This window comes from Odocoileus virginianus, chromosome 34 (assembly GCF_023699985.2).
Source record: "Odocoileus virginianus isolate 20LAN1187 ecotype Illinois chromosome 34, Ovbor_1.2, whole genome shotgun sequence".
In the NCBI taxonomy this organism is placed as follows: Eukaryota; Metazoa; Chordata; class Mammalia; order Artiodactyla; family Cervidae; genus Odocoileus; species Odocoileus virginianus.
The window spans coordinates 14,046,581-14,066,477 of NC_069707.1; the positions used below are offsets into that span (position 1 = coordinate 14,046,581).

Genomic DNA, 19,897 nt, shown 5'->3' on the forward strand with positions numbered 1-19,897 from the left:
AGTAGAATGAGACTAATAATTGACAGCCATCATCACAGAAGGGTTGTGAACACTGAATGTCAATCGAAAAGATACATAGGAGAACTATCTTTAAAATCTAAAACATCAGCAAAACCTCTGTGTTATGTTCATGGAATATTCAAGGTTGAAATTCAGCAGTAGCATCCTTTGACAACCAACATGTTTCAAATAGCTTTAATCCCATGGGCTCCAGTGTTCTCAGTTCTGAGCATTAGTTTGGAGGAAATGTATATTATAAAGATGATTTTGGAAATACTGTTTATAATACCATATAAAAAGACAGAAATACCTATTAGTAAAAAAAGAAAAAAGAAAGTCTAAGAAAATATTTTTGCCTATATAATCTTAACAAAAATTTTGTAACAATATCAATAACAGTTTGTGATATCAAGTAAAAAATGTGATATAAAATTGAGTATAAAGTATATGTATGAGTAAGACCCAGACTAGATGTAGATGATCAAAAGTAACTTTAGTAAAGTCATCTTGGAGAGTTTTCTTTCCTTTTTTTTTTTTTTTAATTAATGCTGACATAATGTTGATGACATATGACAAAAGTGTTGACTATATATGTATATACATCTAGGAAATAGGAAGATATTCAAGGGGGAAAAAGGAATAAAGAATACTGATAACAGCTAATAGATAATCAATTTAAAAGAATAGAGATGAATAAGATTATGCTGCTGCTGCTAAGTCGCTTCAGTCATGTCCAACTCTGTGCGACCCCATAGACGGCAGCCCACCAGGCTCCGCCGTCCCTGGGATTCTCCAGGCAAGAACACTGGAGTGGGTTGCCATTTCCTTCTCCAATGCATGAAAGTGAAACGTGAAAGTAAAGTTGCTCAGTCGTGTTGGACTCTTTGAGACCCCATGGACTGCAGCCCACCAGACTCTTCCATCCATGGGATTTTCCAGGCAAGAGTACTGGAGTGGGTTGCCATTGCCTTCTCCAGAGTAAGATTATAACATCTGTAATTAGGAACTCCATAAAAATAACCCTAATAATGTAAAAATTGTCTTAAAATATAATGGAGTTTTAAAATTCTTCTGTTATGGTCGTACTTAGAAATGCCGATAAGACCATAACATGTATCTGTGTAAATTTACAGTGAGGAGCTCTGCCTCTTCCATGGTGTCTAAGTTGAGACTTGCTGCCACTTTGCATTTTCTTTTTCTGGTTCTTCTAAGATGTTTACTCATCCCTCATGGTTTTCTGAATATTTTTGCCAAACTCTATTTTTACAAAGAACCCGTCCACACGTTGCTTCCTCATCATACATAGAGTTATGAAAAGCAGCTGTAAGGACCTTCTGCAGCTTTCTTGCCATATTTTTTTTTTCCCTTCCTTGGCCTTTAGCTTTGGAAAGGGCCCAGATGAAAGACAAACAACTATAAATTGCTCTTTCAAATCTAAGACTATTTTAAAGAGAAATCTGTGGTTCAGTACTGGCTTTCTGTGTAAGATTTAGTCTAAACACTGCTTATAAATTATTTAATTTTTATGCAAATTCTTTAGAAAAATCTTTAAATCTGGTTGATTACTGTTCAATCATGCCTTTCAAGCCTTGGGTAAATATACCAAGCAAACAAACAAACCTGAATAATATCCAGAAGCTGAAAGAAAAACATGTATATATTTTTAAAAGAACAGAATGACGTTTGTGGGGAAAAAGTATATATTCAGCCTTCAACGTATTCGCTGATTTTCTAAGACTATCACCTGTGAATTGGTTTATGGAAAAATCCCTTTGGGAGGGATGTGACTTGCTTCATGATTACAAATCCATTGAATAAAGAAGTACTTTGTGACATACTGGAGAATTGAAGGGGTCCTCCCAAGATTACTAAGGAAATTCAACTGGAAATGAATCAGTATAAATATCAAAGGGAAGGAAGAATATTTTCTATGGGAAAAGAAAAGCTGTATTCTGAATTAAGACTGATCTACTGGTGGCATTTTATGTGTCAGTGATTAAATATAAGACTATAGAGATATTAAATATCCTCTGGTTGCATATACTAAATTGTTATATAAAAATGAATGAATTAAGTGTTACGATAGTCCACCATCTCAAAAGAACACGATAAAGAAATATAACTTCAGAAGAATTTTTGAAAATAACTTTTATTTACTTCTTTGTTTTTGGCTGTGATGGGTCTCTGGCTTTTCTCTAGTTGCAGCGAGCAGGGGCTGCTGTCTCGTGTCCGTGCACAGGCTTCTCACTGCAGTGGCTTCTCTTGTGGTTCCTGGGCTTAGAGCACTGGGGCCATAGTTGTGGCTCATGGGCTTATTTGGTCCATGGGCTGAGTTAGCGCGTGGCATGTTGGATCTTCCCAGACCAGGGATTGAACCCCCGTCTCCTGCATTGGCAGGCAGATCCTTTACCACTGAGCCACCAGGGAAGCCCTAATTTCAGGAGAATTTTAAAGCGTTTTTTTTTTTATTTTAAAAGATTTTTAAAAAGCAGAAAATCCAGAGACTGACATAACCAACAAAATTAGAAGTATCAGTTTTATTTTTTAACTTCAGTTCAGTTCAGTCGCTCAGTCGTGTCTTGACTCTTTGCAACCCCATGAATCACAGCACACCAGGCCTCCCTGTCCATCACCAACTCCCAGAGTTTACTCAAACTCATGCCCATCGAGTCGGTAATGCCATCCAGCCATCTCATCCTCTGTTGTCCCCTTCTCCTCCTGCCCCCAATCCCTCCCAGCATCAGGGTCTTTTCCAGTGAGTCAACTCTTCGCATGAGGTGGCCAAAGTATTGGAGTTTCAGCTTCATCATCATTTAGCTTATCATTTTTTAACTTAGTATCACTTTTTTAGATCAATGCATACTGATACATATAGATCTAGTGTTTTCATTTTAACTGCTTGAGAGTATTTTATCTTGTGATAATAACAACTTTTCTTCTTGATGGGCCTTTACACTGTTGCCTTTTTTTTTTTGGCTTTCCCTAGCATTTTTTTATTTTAATTTTTGATCATGCCCTGTGACATGTTGGACCTTAGTTCCCCCCAGGGATGGAGCCTGCACCACCTGTAGTAAAAGCACAGAGTCTTAAACACTGGACTGCCAGGGAAGTCCTTATTAGTACTGTTGAACTTAACTTTCTCACATGTCTTTAGGTGTCCAGGTGAAAAAGATTCTCTAAGATATGTCCTAGAAATAGAACTCTTGCATCAGAGCCTAATAGATCATTTTTTAAGGCTTTCTTCAACAAACTTACTTGAAGAAACCATTGTATTCAATACTTATTCTGAAATGCGTCAGCTTTGGGGTAGTGTATAATATTCTGCCAATAAAGTTTTTATTTTTTTTCCTTCACTTGATCAAAAGTTTCCATCAAAATAACAATTACTCTAGCATAACATGGCTTTTGGATGACATGGTTCTAGTTAGGACTTCAAAACCCCTGAATACAAACTAGGACCTATTGGAGCAAGAGTCTCCCAGGTTCTTATCATTGCCATTACCGTCAGTGTTAGGCCCCACTGATTTAGTGGCTGTATTTTTATCAGATGGGGTCAGAGGTGTTACTCGTCTCTTCTCCAAATTACTTGGAGAAATACTCCAAATACTTCTGCACAGTAAGTACAGTCTTCATTTTAAAGATGAGAAAGTTGAGGCTCTGAGAAATGAAGCAAATTGCTCCAAGTCACAGATCTAATGTTCTGTAATGGAACCCTGATCTGTCTCACCTCCAAAGCCGTAGTCGTCTCAGAGGTCACACTGCTGCCTCTTTAAGATGATACTGCCGTGTCTTCCTTCCACCTTCTGTGCTCCTCTTCCATGTTCTGAAACCTGGTCTGTAGTATTTTCTTTAGACTCAGGGTTAAAACTCTCAATAGACTAGGCAGTATTGTTAGGGTTTTTTAATTTGTGGACTCTTTGCCAAAGGCTACCACTCTGATCATATGCTTTCTGATTCTAAAAGTTACAATTATTTTTATCTTTAATGCTGAGCTATTTTCAGGGTTTTTTTTTTTAAGTTATTGTCCTCATGGTTCAATTTTAAGATCAGTAAGAAAATACTTGTTTTACTATTTGTCTCAAGTTTTCTATTTTAATTTATATTTTTAAAGTGTAAGCCAATGACTGAGATAATCTGATTCCAATTGTAGAGGCCAGATCTAGTGCACGTAATAAATTACCTAGGACTTATTGCCTTTTTATGCACATTGTAAACTTAGATTATTTATTCCTCTAATAGCGAAAAACCTGATGTGTTATCCCAGGAGTTGGGGATGGAAGGGGAGAAATCACCTGCTGAAGACCAGATGAGAATGAAATGGGAAAGCCTACATCAGGAATTTAGCACCAAGCAGAAACTACTTCAGAATGTTCTGGAGCAGGAACAAGAGCAAGTGGTACTGAACATTTTGCTTTTACATATTAACTAATATAGAAGATTTACAGCTTATGCTATGGGAACGAATATAACTGTGCAGCAATCCATATTTCATTATCAATTCCAAAATAAGAAAACAAATGACTCATCCTACACTCTCTTAACAAGACTGTTTCACATATCCCTTTATAATTATATATTTATATGTGGAAATTTATGTGACTGCTAGATACTGTTCTCCTCAGAGAAGATTAATATCTGATGACTCATTAGCAAAAACCATTAAATATAAATGCTGTCCCCCCACCCTGACGCCCCACTTTTGTTTCCCACAGCTTTGAAAATTAAGGATATACACATCCAGGCCAAAAGAAATGCTATGTATCTGTCGGTAAATTATCATGATATATTATTTTCCATTGCTACTTCCAGTATTTAATCATTTCAGAAGATCTTAATGGGAAACATACTGGGACCTCAGTGGAGCTAAAGGAAGGGGAATTCAGAGTCAGTTACAGTGGTCACCGACCCCTCTATAGGCCAGTTCCTAAGATGGGCGGGTCCTTGTGTGATGTTGGACTTGATTCCACCAAGCAAGCCAAATCCAGTGGAATTAAGTATAGCAACAGAAGGTTCCATATAGATAACAGCTATTAGTTCACCCTAAGCAGAAGCCAGAGAACAACAGAGTCAGAGGAATCCACCCCTTAAAGATCTAACAGAGGAAGGCCATGATGCTCACCACAGCGGTGGTGCAGTAGCATAGTGAAGATAGAAGCCTGTCCCAGATCCTGGGTCAGCTCTACTCTGGCCACTCCCCAGTGGTAGCATCATCAGAGTACATTCTAGGACCTTTACTGAACAATCTGGGGAGCTGCTGTTGTCACTGATCTGGCCAGGATTAGCTTAGGAGCTGGGAGAGACTGACCTGCGGAGAGAAAGGGTATCAATAGTTACAGAGCACCAGAGGAGGGGAAGGCAGGAGGTGATGAAGCAGGAACTTGGACAGGTACACCTTGCCCTAATTACCTGCAGGGGGCCAGTCTAAAGGTCAGAATGTGTCCCCCCACATCTACTGGGAACTCTAAATCCTACAGAGCCATTCATTTCTGTTTCCTTTTACAAAATTTTGGGCATTTCATACCTTCTCACCCCCTGTCCAGGAATCTTCTTTGTTACCATCCACAAGAATGTCTTGCCTAGAGAATTCCATGTACAGAGGAATCTGATGGGCTACAGTCCATGGGGTCACAAGGAGTCAGACATGACTGAGCGACTAACACCTTCACAGGAATGTCACCAGCTCTGGTCCTGGGGAAGCCCTCCCTTTCCAGAGGCCGTTGTCCTGGAGACAGCCTCCATCTGGCACATGGACCCTGAACCTTTTGCATGGACTTCCTACCTCTCTTTGGAAGAATGCTTCTTCACACCCGTGATCAAACATTGCTCAGACTCACGGCATGAGTTCCTGGTTTCTGATACAGTTCTCCTGGACTTTACAGCGCTATGCATACTGTAGGATTTCCCCTTTCATTTGTTTATGAGAAATATCTACAGTCCTGCATCAGGGACTGCAGCCTTTTCTGATTTTTCTAAGTCAAGTGAAAGTGGTAGTCACTCTGTTGTATCCGACTCTTTGTGACCCCATGGACTGTAACCCACCAGGCTCCTCTGCACATGGGATTTTTCCAGCAAGAACCCTGGAGTGGATTGCTGTGTCCTCCTCTAGGCGATCTTATGGACCCGGGAATCCAACCCCTGTCTCCTGCATGGGGAGACAGGTTTTTTACCACTAGCGCCAAATGGGAAGCCCAGAATAAAACAAGGGGACCCTGTGGCTGCATGGGCCAGGAAGTGAGACTGGGCCTCCTGCATGGCAGGCAAGAATTCTACCACTGAACCACCCATGCACCCAAAGCTTGGGGAGATTAGAAAATTCCTCACGGTCTCATGACTAAGAAGAGACACATCTGGGGTGGGGACACAGGTGTGTTTAACTCCAAAGTTCCTCCTTTTTCACATTACCTTACTGACAGTTTGTACACTGGATGGTAGTGGATATACTACCATTCTCAATTGTAAAAGTAGGCACTTTTATTTATTTACTTTTTTTTTTTGACCTCATGTAGACTAGGTTGAAAGGCATCTCTCTCTCTCAGAGCAGTGTTTCTTTGTTAACCTTCACTGCATTTAGCATCTCTGTGCAGAACACCCCACCTGGCCTCAGGATGAGATATGACTTCCTGCTCCTAGGTACCTGTAACACAACTAAGAAGATGTGTTCTCCGTTTCTGAAAAATTAAGCAGCCAGGGAGGCTCCATAAGCAGGAATTAAAAAGGAAGCAAAATTTATTAAAAAGTGGAAAGCAGCTAGGTAGGATCGGTGTGGAATTTAAGACAGTGGATTACAGAGAGATATTGGGTGGTGGGCATTCCAGCCACGGCAGGGAATGAAGCTGGTGTGTTTAGAGGATAATGAGTAATCAAGCTAAAAAGAAAGATGAGGATGAGATGATCTAAAAAACTATAGGGCGCTGAGTTTGATTGGAAACATCATTTAAGAGTTTGAGTGCTAGGTCATAGCACGGTCCTTACTGGGGAGACATTACACTCTTTCGCTTCAGTCATGTCCAACTCTTTGTGACCCCAAGGACTGTACCCCCCCACGTTCCTCTGTCCATGGGATTATCCTGGCAAAGATACTGGAATGGATAGTCATTCCCTTCTCTAGGGGATCTTCCCAACCCAGGGATCATCTGAGCCACCAGAGAAGCCACCTAGAGTTTAGGGGGGAAGGAAAGGAATCATGAGAGCCAAGGGGTCAATCTAATTATGGTATTTCGGGTGGATTCTTTTATCATGTGTGCGTGCGTGCGTGCATGCTGAGTCGCTTCAGTTGTGTCTGAGTGTTTGCGACCCTATGGACTGTAGCCCACCAGGCTTCTCTGTCCATGGAATTCTCCAGGCAAGAACACTGGAGTGGGTTGCCATGCTCCCCTCCAGGCGATCTTCCTGACACAGGGATTGAGCCCAGTCTCTTACGTCTGCCTGTACTGGCAAATGGGTTTTTTTAACCACTAGTGCCACCTGGAAAGCCCCTAGTTATCATGCTACTGCTGCTGCTAAGTCATGTCAGTGGTGTCCGACTCTGTGCGACCCATAGACAGCAGCCCACCAGGCTCCTCTGTCCCTGGGATTCTCCAGGCAAGAGCACTGGAATGGGGTGCCATTTCTTTCTCCAATGCATGAAAGTGAAAAGGGAAAGTGAAATTGCTCAGTCGTATCTGACTCTTAGCGACCCCATGGACGGTAGCCTACCAGGCTCCTCCGTCCGTGAGATTTCCCAGGCAAGAGTACTGGAGTGGGGTGCCATTGCCTTCTCTGCTAGTTATCATGAGTAGTGTTAAAATCAGGGCTTCCCAGGTGCCTCAGCACTAAAGAACCCACCTGCCAATGCAAGAGACCTGGGTTCCATCCCTGGGTGGAGAAGATCCCTTGGAGAAGAGAATGGCAACCCACTCCAGTCTTCTTGCCCGGAGTCAGGCGGGCTCCTGTTCATGGGGCTGCAAAAGAGTCGGACACAACTGATCGACTAAAACAACAAGTGTTAAACCCAAGATAAGTTGAGAGGAAAGCTGTAATGAGAATTCAGGCATTTTCCCCACTGTTTTCTTTACTTTTTTGGCCCATCACAGGAAACATTGCCACTGCTGAATCTGGTTGCATGTTTAGTGGACATGTTATGTTACAGGTCATCTTTCTCTAGCAGAGGTTTCCATAAACAGTTGTTCCAGCATCTGTTTCAGTGTGCGTGTCTAAATGAGAACCCTGGACAGGGTACATCTGGTTCTAAAGAAGCTCTCCTGTCTGCCTCCAGCTGTACAGCAGGCCAAATCGGCTCCTCTCTGGCGTGCCACTGTACAAAGGGGACGGGCAGGCCCAGGATAAATCTGCGGTGACGTCTTTGCTGGATGGATTGAACCAGGTCTTCGAGGAGGTTTCATCCCAGGTGGGGCTGTGTGCTTGATCTGTGGATCTGGGACCCCGTGAGGTTGCCCCATCCCCTGAGCTGAGCTGTTGAGACCGGAGAGGCAGAGTCTCTGGACCCCAGCATCTCATCCTGGTATCTTTCTTTGACTCTTCAAAACACTGTCATGACTTCTCTGTCCTTCCCTTCTGTTTCTCAGGGTGGAGGGACGAAGAAGCAGAACATTGACTTGGAACAGAAGTTGTATGATGGGGTCTCGGCCACCTCTACCTGGCTGGATGATGTAGAGGAACGGTTATTTGTTGCCACAGCCCTTTTACCAGAAGAGACGGAAACTTGCATCTTCAACCAAGAGGTGAGTTTGGCAGCTTGTGTCTGTGAGGGTACATCACAAAGCTGACATTGGATAATTAATGTTATGTATAAAGAAGGTCAAGCATAAAACAGTTCTAATAATTTACAAATGTGTATTTCCAAGCAGCATAGAGCAGAAAAGAATTGCCTACATAGAACAAGCTCGGAAAGATACTTAGTTTTTGTATTTTTGTTTCTTGATTTATAATTAAAAATTTTTACAATGTTTTATTGGTTTTTGCCTGACAACAATGCAAATCAGTCATAATTATATACACATCCCCTCCCTCATAGGCTTTGAATTTTTATGCTTTTTCTTGTGTATGTAGGAGGCAGAAAACACTGAAGAGTCTGTAGAAGCCTGGTTCTATATCATGAATCTATGATATAGAAATATATGAAATATATATATAAATATATTTGAAAAACAGACTAAAAATAATGAGTTTCTAAGTAGCACTTTAGAAAACTCATGTTTTCACCAAATATTAATATTATATATTATTATTAGTGAATGATATAAAGTTTCTGAGAAAAATCTCTCCAGCAGTAACTTGCCTAATGTTTATGGAAGTGTATGAAAGTGGTCCAGGTGGCCTTGAATGTAATTATCACTGAACAGTAAGAGAAATATAGTGGGCTTTCTTTGAGGAAATGACTCATATGTAAATTCATAGATCTAAATATTGACATGCCCTTTCTTATCAATCCCAGACTCTTGCCAAAGATATTAAGGAAATGTCTGAAGAAATGGATAAGAACAAGAACTTGTTTTCCCAAGCCTTTCCAGAGAACGGCGATAACCGAGATGTTATTGAAGACACTTTGGGTTGTCTCTTGGGCAGGTTATCTTTGTTAGACTCAGTAGTAAATCAGCGATGTCATCAGATGAAGGAAAGACTTCAACAGATATTAAATTTCCAGGTAAGGCATTAAGAGGTATTTCATCATCTTCCAGCTACATTCAACAATAAACAGGATCTTACTGAGGTATGATCTAGACCTACTTTTTACAAAGGTATAGAATGCATGAACATTACAGAAAAACAAAGAGATTGACTTTGAGGAATAGAAAACAAAAAGTTTTATGCTTTTCATTGAGGAAACCAGCCAGTCAGACTAAGGACTGAATAGAACTTTAAATTCAACCAGTAAAAGCCATATTTCTGGCACATTATAGCGATAATTTCTAGTTGATATTCAGTTCTTTTCAGTTCAGTCACTTAGTCATGTCTGACTCTTTGCGACCCCATGGACTGCAGCACGCCAGGCTTCCTTGTCCATCACCAACTCCCAGAGCTTATTCAAACTCATGTCCATAGAGTTGGTGATGCTATCCAACCATCTTATAAGACCAAAGAAGCATACAGGAAGTGCTGTAACACAGAATCAACCCTGGACACGTAATACCGGTGGGCGCCACTGAAAGTGACCATGACCTGATCACTTCTGTCTGTGTTAAAAATGCATTCTGTTACTTACTAGTCTTCACTCCATAGACTTACTGTCTTTCAGCCCAAGACTGGAGTTTCACTGCCAACTGAATAATTGTGTGCTTAAGTGATTTTTCTTATGACTACGAACTTCAACAAATGCAAAAGCCACGGATCAACTTTAGGGTTGATTTTCATTTCTAATAAAAAACATCTTAATTCCTTATTACTCAGGGTTTAATTGATTCTCAAGGTTTAATTAATACTCAAGATTTAATTGAACTTTATTTTTAGCAAACATGGAAGATTTATAAAATAGATTCATGTAATACATGTAATTAGAACCAAGCAATTGATGTTAAATTTTGATTTTCAGGAAAAAAGTACTATAAAATGTCAAGCAAAGGTACCATTAGCCAGGAACTGGAATTTTCTAGATATTCATCTAGAGGGACAAATTATCACTGCCTTCCTGTAGTTTACTTTCTTAAATCTATAAATTTTTGTAAACATTTATGTATCACATAAATAGTCGCAAAAAATTTTCATGTGTATTTTTGAGATGAAAATAGTATGATAGCTTTATCATCTGCTGCAGTATGACCTTAGCTCCTTCTTTGACTTAAGTGTCCTCAACTATTAAGTCATGTCCATATTAACTGCCTTTTAGGGCTTTGTGTGGATAAAATGAGTTAAAATGTGTCAAATACTAGCATAGTATCTGAACCATAGTAAACACTTAGCATGTTTTATTACTATGTTGCTGTTAATAGTAGTACTTAGGATACTAGATATAGGTTTGAAACCAATGAAAAAGTTATATATTTCTCCAAGTTTATCTAACCATGGAGAACTAAAGCCAGGATTTGACTCAAAGATTATTCGTGTATTTTATATTGTTAGGGTGATGGCAAGGGAGATAGAGAAAAGAAAACCTAGTCAAGGTATATTTGGAAAGCAGGACCAGTGGGGGAGCACTCGTTGATGGTTTGGATCTGGGGAACATGGGAAAGGGGGGCAACTGGGGAGCTCCAGTGACTCTGACATGAGCATCTGGCCAACAGTGAGGACACGCGGGAGCAGTGGGGGGCAACTGGGGAGCTCCAGTGACTCTGACATGAGCATCTGGCCAACAGTGAGGACACGCAGGAGCAGTGGGGGGCAACTGGGGAGCTCCAGTGACTCTGACATGAGCATCTGGCCAACAGTGAGGACACGCAGGAGCAGTGGGGGGCAACTGGGGCGCTCCAGTGACTCTGACATGAGCATCTGGCCAACAGTGAGGACACGCAGGAGCAGTGCGGTTGACCACTGGGCAGGACTGGGTTTCTGGCAGGACCACTGGTGAGGCAACCCTATCAGGTAGAATGAAGATACTCAGGTGAATAGTCTCAGATCTGTGGCTTAGAAAAATGACCTACATTGGATCATTGCATTTGTATCCCTTGTGTTGTATAGTACACAGAGAGGAAGGAACATTTCCCTTGGAATCTGAAAACCTGGCATTGATTATTTAAGTACTTTGTCTTGAATGCAAGATCTGATTGCATGTACAGGTACACAGTGTATGTCTAAAATCAGCGAAACTGTTTTGCAACTTATAGAAACTTGTTTCATTACTCTAAAATTCCTCTTGCATAAAAGAACTCACTAAGTTTTAACAGCTTTCTAGTCTATTGGCCATGTCTGAGGTGGGTTAGAAGTGTGAATGGGCATATCCCTAGAGTCCATGCTTCCCTTTTTCAAGTTGCGTTCACTATGCTAGTGTCTTTGGTACTTTTAAATAGATCCTGGTAATCACAGACAGAGTAAAAATTGAACTAAGTGTGAATACTCTGGAACTTATTTTGAGTAGAGGAGCAAGAGAACAAGTCATCTTGAAATTCTGTTTCACTCATGTTCTCTATTTTTCTTCTGCCAACACGTTTCTACTTGTTGGTGGCCAGCTCACAAACAAACCTTGGCATTTCAAAACGTTTGTGCTCCAATTTAATTGGGAGAAAGACTTCCAATGTTAATATAATTAAAGTCAAGTTGTGTGTGCGTGCTTAGCTGTTAAGTCATGTCTAACTCTGAGACCCCATGGACTATAGCTCCTCAGTCCATGGGATTTTCCAGGCAAGAATATTGGAGTGGGTTGCTGTTTCCTTCTCCAGAGGATCTTCCCAATTTGAGGACTGAGCCCACGTCGCCTTAATTGGCAGGCAGATTCTTTACCATTGAGCCGCATGGGAAGCCAGAAGACCAGTCACAAGTCATGGTGTTTTACTTTGCACTGAGCACCTGATATACTTTCACTGTTCAGTGCCTATTGGAACTGTAGCCTTGATTTTCCAGTTAACTTTTGAGCATTACTTTTGCAAGACTGCTAATATTACCTTATACCCAACAGACAATCTGGAAGAATGGGTAGGTGTTATGTTGATATATGTTATCTACATGTAATCACAAGTTACTTATCACCTCTTCTGTATTTTAAAAGCTTTTTCATAGATTTAAACCAAAATACATTTTCTGGACACTTTTATAATTATTTCAAGTTATTTAAAAAGGAAAAAAATGAATTTCTTATTAAATGATCAAGGCAGCACAAATGATTTTAAAATTCGAGACTTTCTTTGGACCTGTTTCTTAGACAGCTAGAAGCCTGCCCTTTCATGCTCTCCAAGTAATTCCAGTAACTGTAAGAAAGCGATTGTGATGTCTATTATATGTGTAGTATATAGATACCTCAATTACCTGCTATATCACGATTGTAGGGCTTCCCAGGTGGCCCCGTGGTAAAGAATCCCACTACCAAAGCAGGAGATGCAGGAGACCAGGTTTGCTCCCTGGGTCAGGAAGATCCCTTGGCGTAGGAAATGGCAACCCATTCCAGTATTCTTGTCTGGAAAATTCCATGGAAAGAGGAGACTTGCAGGCTATGGTCCATGGGGCCGCAAAGAGTCGGACATGACTGAGCAACTGAACACACATCGAGAGTGTGGTATTAAGAAATGCTTAAAGCCTTTGGATTTTTATTTTTAATAAAATATGAACATCCATGTAGCTATAAGCACCTCTTAAAGTCTTTTATTTTTGTAAATAATTATTTTGTATTATAACACAAATTATTTTTCAAATTTTAAATCTAATATGCTTATGATCAAACTATTCTAGCCATACAATTTGTTGTTGATTAGTCACTAATTCATGTCTGACTCTTTGCAACCCCATCAACTGTAGCCCTTCTGGCTCCTTTGTCTATAGCATTCCCCAGGCAAGAATACTGGAGTGGGTTGCCATTTCCTTCTCTTAAAGTCTTTTATTTAGAGACTTCCTTGGTGGTCCAGTGAGTCCAGGCTCCCAATGCAGCAGGCATGGGTTCAGGGGTTTAGGGAACTAACATCCCACATACCACATAGCATGGCCAAAAAATAAATAAATAAGATAAAATAAAGTCTTTTATTTAGTAACTTTAAAATCAGTCCTGTTCTCTGCTTTACTGTCTTCTTGGCTAATCTCTTCTAGTGATTATTGCAGCTTCCAGAAATGTGAACTTTCTTCTCTATTACCTGGAGGAGAATATGTTAGAAAGACAGAAAATGTGCTCTTAAAAATGTGAAATTGATGTGCAGATAATACACACACCCTCTTCATTTCTTAACTCATGTTATTTGTACTTATCTTCTCATTTAGATTAACTGAACTGTTTTTCTAAATGCATGTAGATAACAGGAACTTGATTTCTTTTGAATCTGTTCAGGTGAATAAGAGCATCTTTTCTTGTGCGTGTAGACAGATCACTGTGTTACGGTTCTAATGGCCCTCAGCACAGCTGAGTGACAAGCATTATCATCACTCATAAGCAGGACGCTTGTTTCTGCAGACTTTCTCCTGTGCTGTTGTTGCAGTTTGTCATTTAGTCTGCAGCCAGGCTTGCAGACAGGCTTGAGTATTGGTTTGGGCTTCCCTGATAGCTCATCTGCCTTCAATGCATGAGACCCCGGTTCGATTCCTGGGCTGGGAAGATCCATTGGAGAAGGGATAGGCTGCCCACTCCAGTATTCATGGGCTTCCCTTGTGGCTCAGCTGGTAAAGAATCCGCCTGCAATGCGGGAAACCTGGGTTCAGTTCCTGGGTTGGGAAGATCCCCTGGAGAAGGAAAAGGCTACTCACTCCAGTATTCTGGCCTGGAGAATTCCATGGACTGTATTGTCCATGGGGTCACAAAGAGTCTGACACTGAGCGACTTTCACTTTGGGACAATTATTGCCTCTTAGAATAGGATGCTTTTCTCTAAATTTCATGTTCAGTGCTGTTTCTTCTCTTTCTTTCTTTTTTTAAATTTTAAACTGCATAATTCACCTACTAATTTGCTTTAGCCTTGCATTTTATTTCATAATGCTTCCACGTATCCTTAAAAACTTTCTTCCTTGGTGTGATTATCCTGAGACAGAATTTTTGCATCTTGGCGACATATGCACGTGCGATCAGTTCCCAGTGAAGAGAATGTGATGAGCTGAACTTCACACTATGATGAGCAACCAGACCATCAGAGACATTTCTAACTAATAAAAAAATAAAGCATATTTGTTGATATTTCAGGAGAAAAATATAAAAATTTATAATTCATATTTTGTTCCAGTTTATTATTCCTTTTAGAACTGAGTATCAAAATTCTGATAGTTACCTCCTTTCTGTACAAAGTTAACTCAAGATAAGCATATTTGGACATTTAAATGAGTAATGTTTATGAATAGGCTTAGCTAAGAGCTTTTTGTGTTGTCTTTTCATATGTCTTTGGTCACTGTGAATAATGCATATTTTCTAAACTTTTGGGTGGTTTTTATAGGCTTGTGCAAATTTTTTGAAAATAGGAGGAAGAAGGAAGTGAGGGCAGAGAGGGAAGGAGAGGAAAAAGGAAACAAGGGATCATATATATTCTTAAGAATAATATTTTTCCCCAAAACAAGAAAACATCTACCTGTAGAAGTCTTTAGTGCAACGCTTCTGCTGCCATATTTCTGTTTAAATGTGCTCATTTATTACAGAAATAACAAGAAGATTAAAGTGACCAATATTGCTTTTTATTTGTAAACTTTGTCTCCTTCATCTGTGTTGAGTTGGAAATGCTTTGTATAATAAATTCTTCAAAAGTCAGTTTTAGCGCTTATATAAATTGTTACCAGTTCCTTTTATCTTCCCATAAGATAATATTGTTTCTTCTGGAAACAATTCAATTCCTACAGCTATATATTATTTCTGAGACTGTGTGTTATATTTATAACCATTTTAAGTTTCCTGTTACTCATATTAAGTCTTCCTATTGCTTTCCTCCTTAGAATGATCTGAAAGTGCTTGTTACATCACTGGCTGACCACAAATACATCATTCTGCAGAAGCTGGCGAAAATGTTTGAACAACCTGTGGCAGAGCAAATAGAGGTATTTACGGCTGCCCTTTTTCCATAAGAGCAAGCACAATGAGTATATCTGGTTTACTATGAAATTCCATATAGCCTATGAAATATTAATGACTTGCTATAGCATTTTTTGTTTGTCATCTGTCTTGTTTTTAAGTGCCAGGTTTACATCAGATTACACTGACTCTGCCACTTACTTCTGTGTAACCAGGACATGTGAGAGAGGAAAAAGTGTCAGTGACAGATGCTAACCTGAAGGCGTGTGAGATTAGACGTGGACCTCAATGACATTTGACAGGCAGTCAGACCATCCTGGTAGTGGTACAGATGAAGCCCTATGGATGTTTAGAAGATGGGTAGATTACCCCCAGCAGCAGTAGGATCAGGGAGAGACTTTGTAAAGGGAAATTCAAACCAGCCTTAGAAGTTTGGACACACAGAAATAGGGAAGAAAGATATTCTAGCAAAGAACAGAAGAAAAACAAAGGCATAAATATTAGATCATTCAGGACACTTTGGGAGAAAAGCAAGTAATCCTGTTTGGCTAACTTAACAATGAACCAAAGTGATTGAGGGGAAGTAAGGATGGAAGAGATTTGAGGCAACCTGTAGAACCAACTGAATGTCAGAAAATTGGGACTTGTTCTACAAATGAGTGGTCAGCTTTATTGATTTCATGCTTTGTTGGTGAAAACAATAGGCACATACCACAATGTATGTATGTTTACTTATTTATAAATTATAAGCAAGTACTGTGTCATAAAGTATACATGCAAATGATCATTTAAAATGCATGTGGTTGAATATAAATGAAAGCCATAGTGTTTCACTCTCACAGACCTTCTTGTTCACTTCTGAGTACTTACCCTCACCTCAGAGACCACCGGGAGCAGAAAGTCACTCTGGATGTTTGAGGCTGAGGATGAGGGTCAGTGTCACCTCTTGCTTCTCCGTGGTTGGCGTGGCAGCTCCAGGGTCAGGAAGCAGGGTATCCATCCTGAGGCCTCCCATGACTGCTCTGGGGAGAAGGAACAAGAATTCACACTATCATAGTGGCAGTGAAACAGGGAGGAGATGAGAAATGGCAAGGATGCTACAAAGAATATCCCATTTCCCGAGCTAAGTCATTATGAAAATGTGTGTTTTGATAGAGTTGCATACCTTAATTTTAGTAGACTGCTAATGGTTCTATGGGTAGGCCCTAAGAAATCCCCTGAAATAGAAATCACCATTTGTTCAATTAAATAATCAAGTAATTTATTTTTATCTTTGGAATTTACATTGGTTATATCAGTCAGTAGTTAGTAATAAGTGTTAATTGTGATCTTACTATCATTACATACATACCATAGAAATCACCCCAAATATTTCTCTATAGGAGATCTCTTTTTCTCTTTCACCATCTAAAATAGTTTGCAAAATTAGATCTGAATATGTATCTTTCTTTACCATAATTTTACCTGTTTTTTTTAAAAGAGATCCCTCATTTTTCCCAAATTGAAAAATAATTCTTCCATGTCATAGCTCCTACTTGAAAGGACCTTAATTTTTGTTTTTTGGCTTGTAATGTTACCTGATCGTAAACAAAATTTGAGCAGCCCAAAGAATGCTTTGCTTTGAATTTCTAATGTGAAATTTAGGATAGGTATCATTACAAGTAACACTTTCACTATTGGCCAACATAACCAATGTAAATTTCAAAGGTAAAAATTACTCAATTATTTCATTGAATAACTGAAATGGATTATTATTTTATAACTATAAAAAGTGCTAATTCCATTCCTACCCTCCTTGGGTTGAGGAGGTAACAGTGGCAGAAGGCAAGGGGATATGTTCATATTCTGAATCATGTCATTCTGACCTAGAGCAGACCTGTGTCATAACCCTGGTGCACAACTGTCTCCTGGGATCTCCCTTTTACTATCATTCTGGGAATCCCCTTCACCTCTCCCTTCTGTTGGGTCTTGTCTTCTCTGAGTCCAAACCACATCTTTCTCTTTATTGTCTTGCTTCCTTGTTTTGTCAATGTACATCCTTACTAATAATGGATGCATGCTAGATATATTTTTCAGTATTTTCCATGTCTCAAAGTGTATAGTCTCTAGTACTATACTCACAATCTATTGATAACTTGACTCTTTATAGAATTCTTGGTGGACTCTTTTTATAGTTTTGAGGCTTCTCCTATATTGTTTTCTAGCTTCCAGTGTTGGCTTGAGGAATGTAAAATTGTTCTAATTCCCAAAGGTCTCAGTGTTCTGAAATTTCATGATGACATGCCTTGGAGAGAGTCTGTTTTATCCTCTGGACTGAGAACTCATTGGGCTCTTTTGATGTGGCAACTTCATCCTTCCATTCTGGAACATTTTATGAGAGTATTGAAATATTTTGCATCCTTCTGTTTTATCTGTCTCCCTTTCTGAAACTCCTTTTAGGCAGATGTTGGATGTTCTGGTCCAGTCTTCTAACTTTCTTATCAAGGGACACTTCTCTCTGTTTTTTTGTTCTGCTTTCGGAAGACTTTCTGAGTTTCAGCTCCAAACTTTTCTATTGACTTTTTCATTTCTACTCTCATGCATTTAATCTTCTTAGAGCTCTTTTTGGTTCTCCAAATATTGTGTCCTTTTTTAAACAGATGCATTGTCTTCTGTAATCTCTCTAGGTAAATTAATGATTTGGAAGTTGAAGGTATTTGGGGAGACTTTAAGGTTTTTGTTTGTTTGTTTTTCCTGCATAATCTATTTCCCTCAAGGTTACTTTTATTTGTTTGCTTATTTTAGTTTTTATCTTTCATGTTAGAGACTTTTCTAGGATACATGGACATGCTGTCTCTTCACATTTAGGATGAGGGACTAATCAGCTGAATGGGAACTTCACGAATGGATGAGGCTTGATGATTTTGAGATTTATTGAAGGATGATCTATGTGGGTCATGAGTTGGAGAATTCTTGTGTCATTTTTTTTAGATCTTTTCATTTTCTCCCACCCACCCCCTTCTGTCTGGCAAATAGGGACAAGGCTTCAGCACTCTGGGAGATTCAGGAGCTCCACATTCAGCAATCATTGGGTATTTGGTCACTTTCTCCCCTTGTTTGCAGTCAAGGACTCAAGCCTCTGGTGCCCCTCAGTCCAGAGACTATCATCTGTCTTATTGGGTTGGCCAAAAAGTGCATTGTAATGGAAATACCTGAACAGATTTTTTTGGGCAATCCAATACCTTCTTCAGAAAATGGAGAGAGCCCTCGCGGGGTGCGGAAGAGCGTCTGAGAATCTGAGTATTCTTCAAGCATCTTTCCCCCAACCCTCGAACTGCAGTAATTGCTCATCCGGCATTTCCCAGAGTTCCCGGGATTCCTGTTGCTTTAATCTGGTGATGAAGAACCCCTGCCAGCTTAGAATTCAGCTTTCTCAGATTCCCTAAGTCAATTCCCGTGTATCCTTCTGATTTTCAGCTTGCAAACTTCTCTTGGCATCATCTTCTTTCCTGTTTCCTTGCCCTTGTAGATTTATTGGGGGGGGGGGGGTGGGGAACCACACCAGAAAACAAGCAAACAAAATGTTGGTGACACAGGAGGGAGAAAATAGGACACATGTGTTTTATCTGCCATCTGGAGTCCGTGTTCTTCTCCTCCTTCAAAGGCCGCTGAGGTTTCTGGTCTTCCAAAAGCTTTCTCCGACTGTTCCAGAATTCACTGCCTGCTCCCAAGTCCTCTCACAGGGAGGAGCAGAAGCAAGTTTAGTACCTAACTGTATTCAGCCTTGTTTCATTTTCTTCTCTTTACTCCCCTTCCTGAGCAGACTGGAAGCTCCTTGAAGGCCAGGTTGAGGTCTTGTCCTGCTTCAGTAGCCCCTGGGGAGACGAGGCTCGGCCCTAGTGGTCACCATCATGCTTTATCGCTTGTCCTTCTGCTTTGCAATGAGTAAGCCCTCCCTGATCATGCTGTAATGTGGTTTTCCCTTTCCTCACTGAATCTCTCCCCAACGATGCTCAGAACTGCATTTCAGAAAAGCAGAACATGACCCCCTAGAACATCTTAGGCAGATGCCCTTTTCTAACTTTGTCTTAAAATCATGGTTCTTTTTCCGGTTGCTGTTCACCATTTCCTTATTTGTTCAAGGAAGCCATTGTTCTCCCAAGCCTCCATGCTAAGCCTTTCCAACCTCCTTACCTTTAAAATATCTGACCTAAAGTATAATAAAGGGGTTTCTTCCCTTTTCTAGATAATAGAGGACCATCATTTTTATGTTGCTTGGAAAATGTTTTAGGTGGAGAAGGGAGGAACAAGTAAGAAGCCATGATAATCATATTGTGCATGGGAAATTGTTTATTGGAGCTTTAAT

At 40.0% G+C, this 19,897-nt stretch overlaps 1 protein-coding gene across 1 annotated transcript in view; it reads left to right on the forward strand.

The window, feature by feature from the left end:
* SYNE1 (spectrin repeat containing nuclear envelope protein 1) overlaps positions 1-19,897 on the forward strand; it is a 483,739-nt gene that overhangs the window by 339,903 nt on the left and 123,939 nt on the right. Inside the window, 5 exon segments of the mRNA XM_070461436.1 lie at positions 4,240-4,396; positions 8,255-8,386; positions 8,565-8,720; positions 9,434-9,643; positions 15,477-15,578. Coding sequence (XP_070317537.1) covers positions 4,240-4,396; positions 8,255-8,386; positions 8,565-8,720; positions 9,434-9,643; positions 15,477-15,578 — 757 coding nt within the window.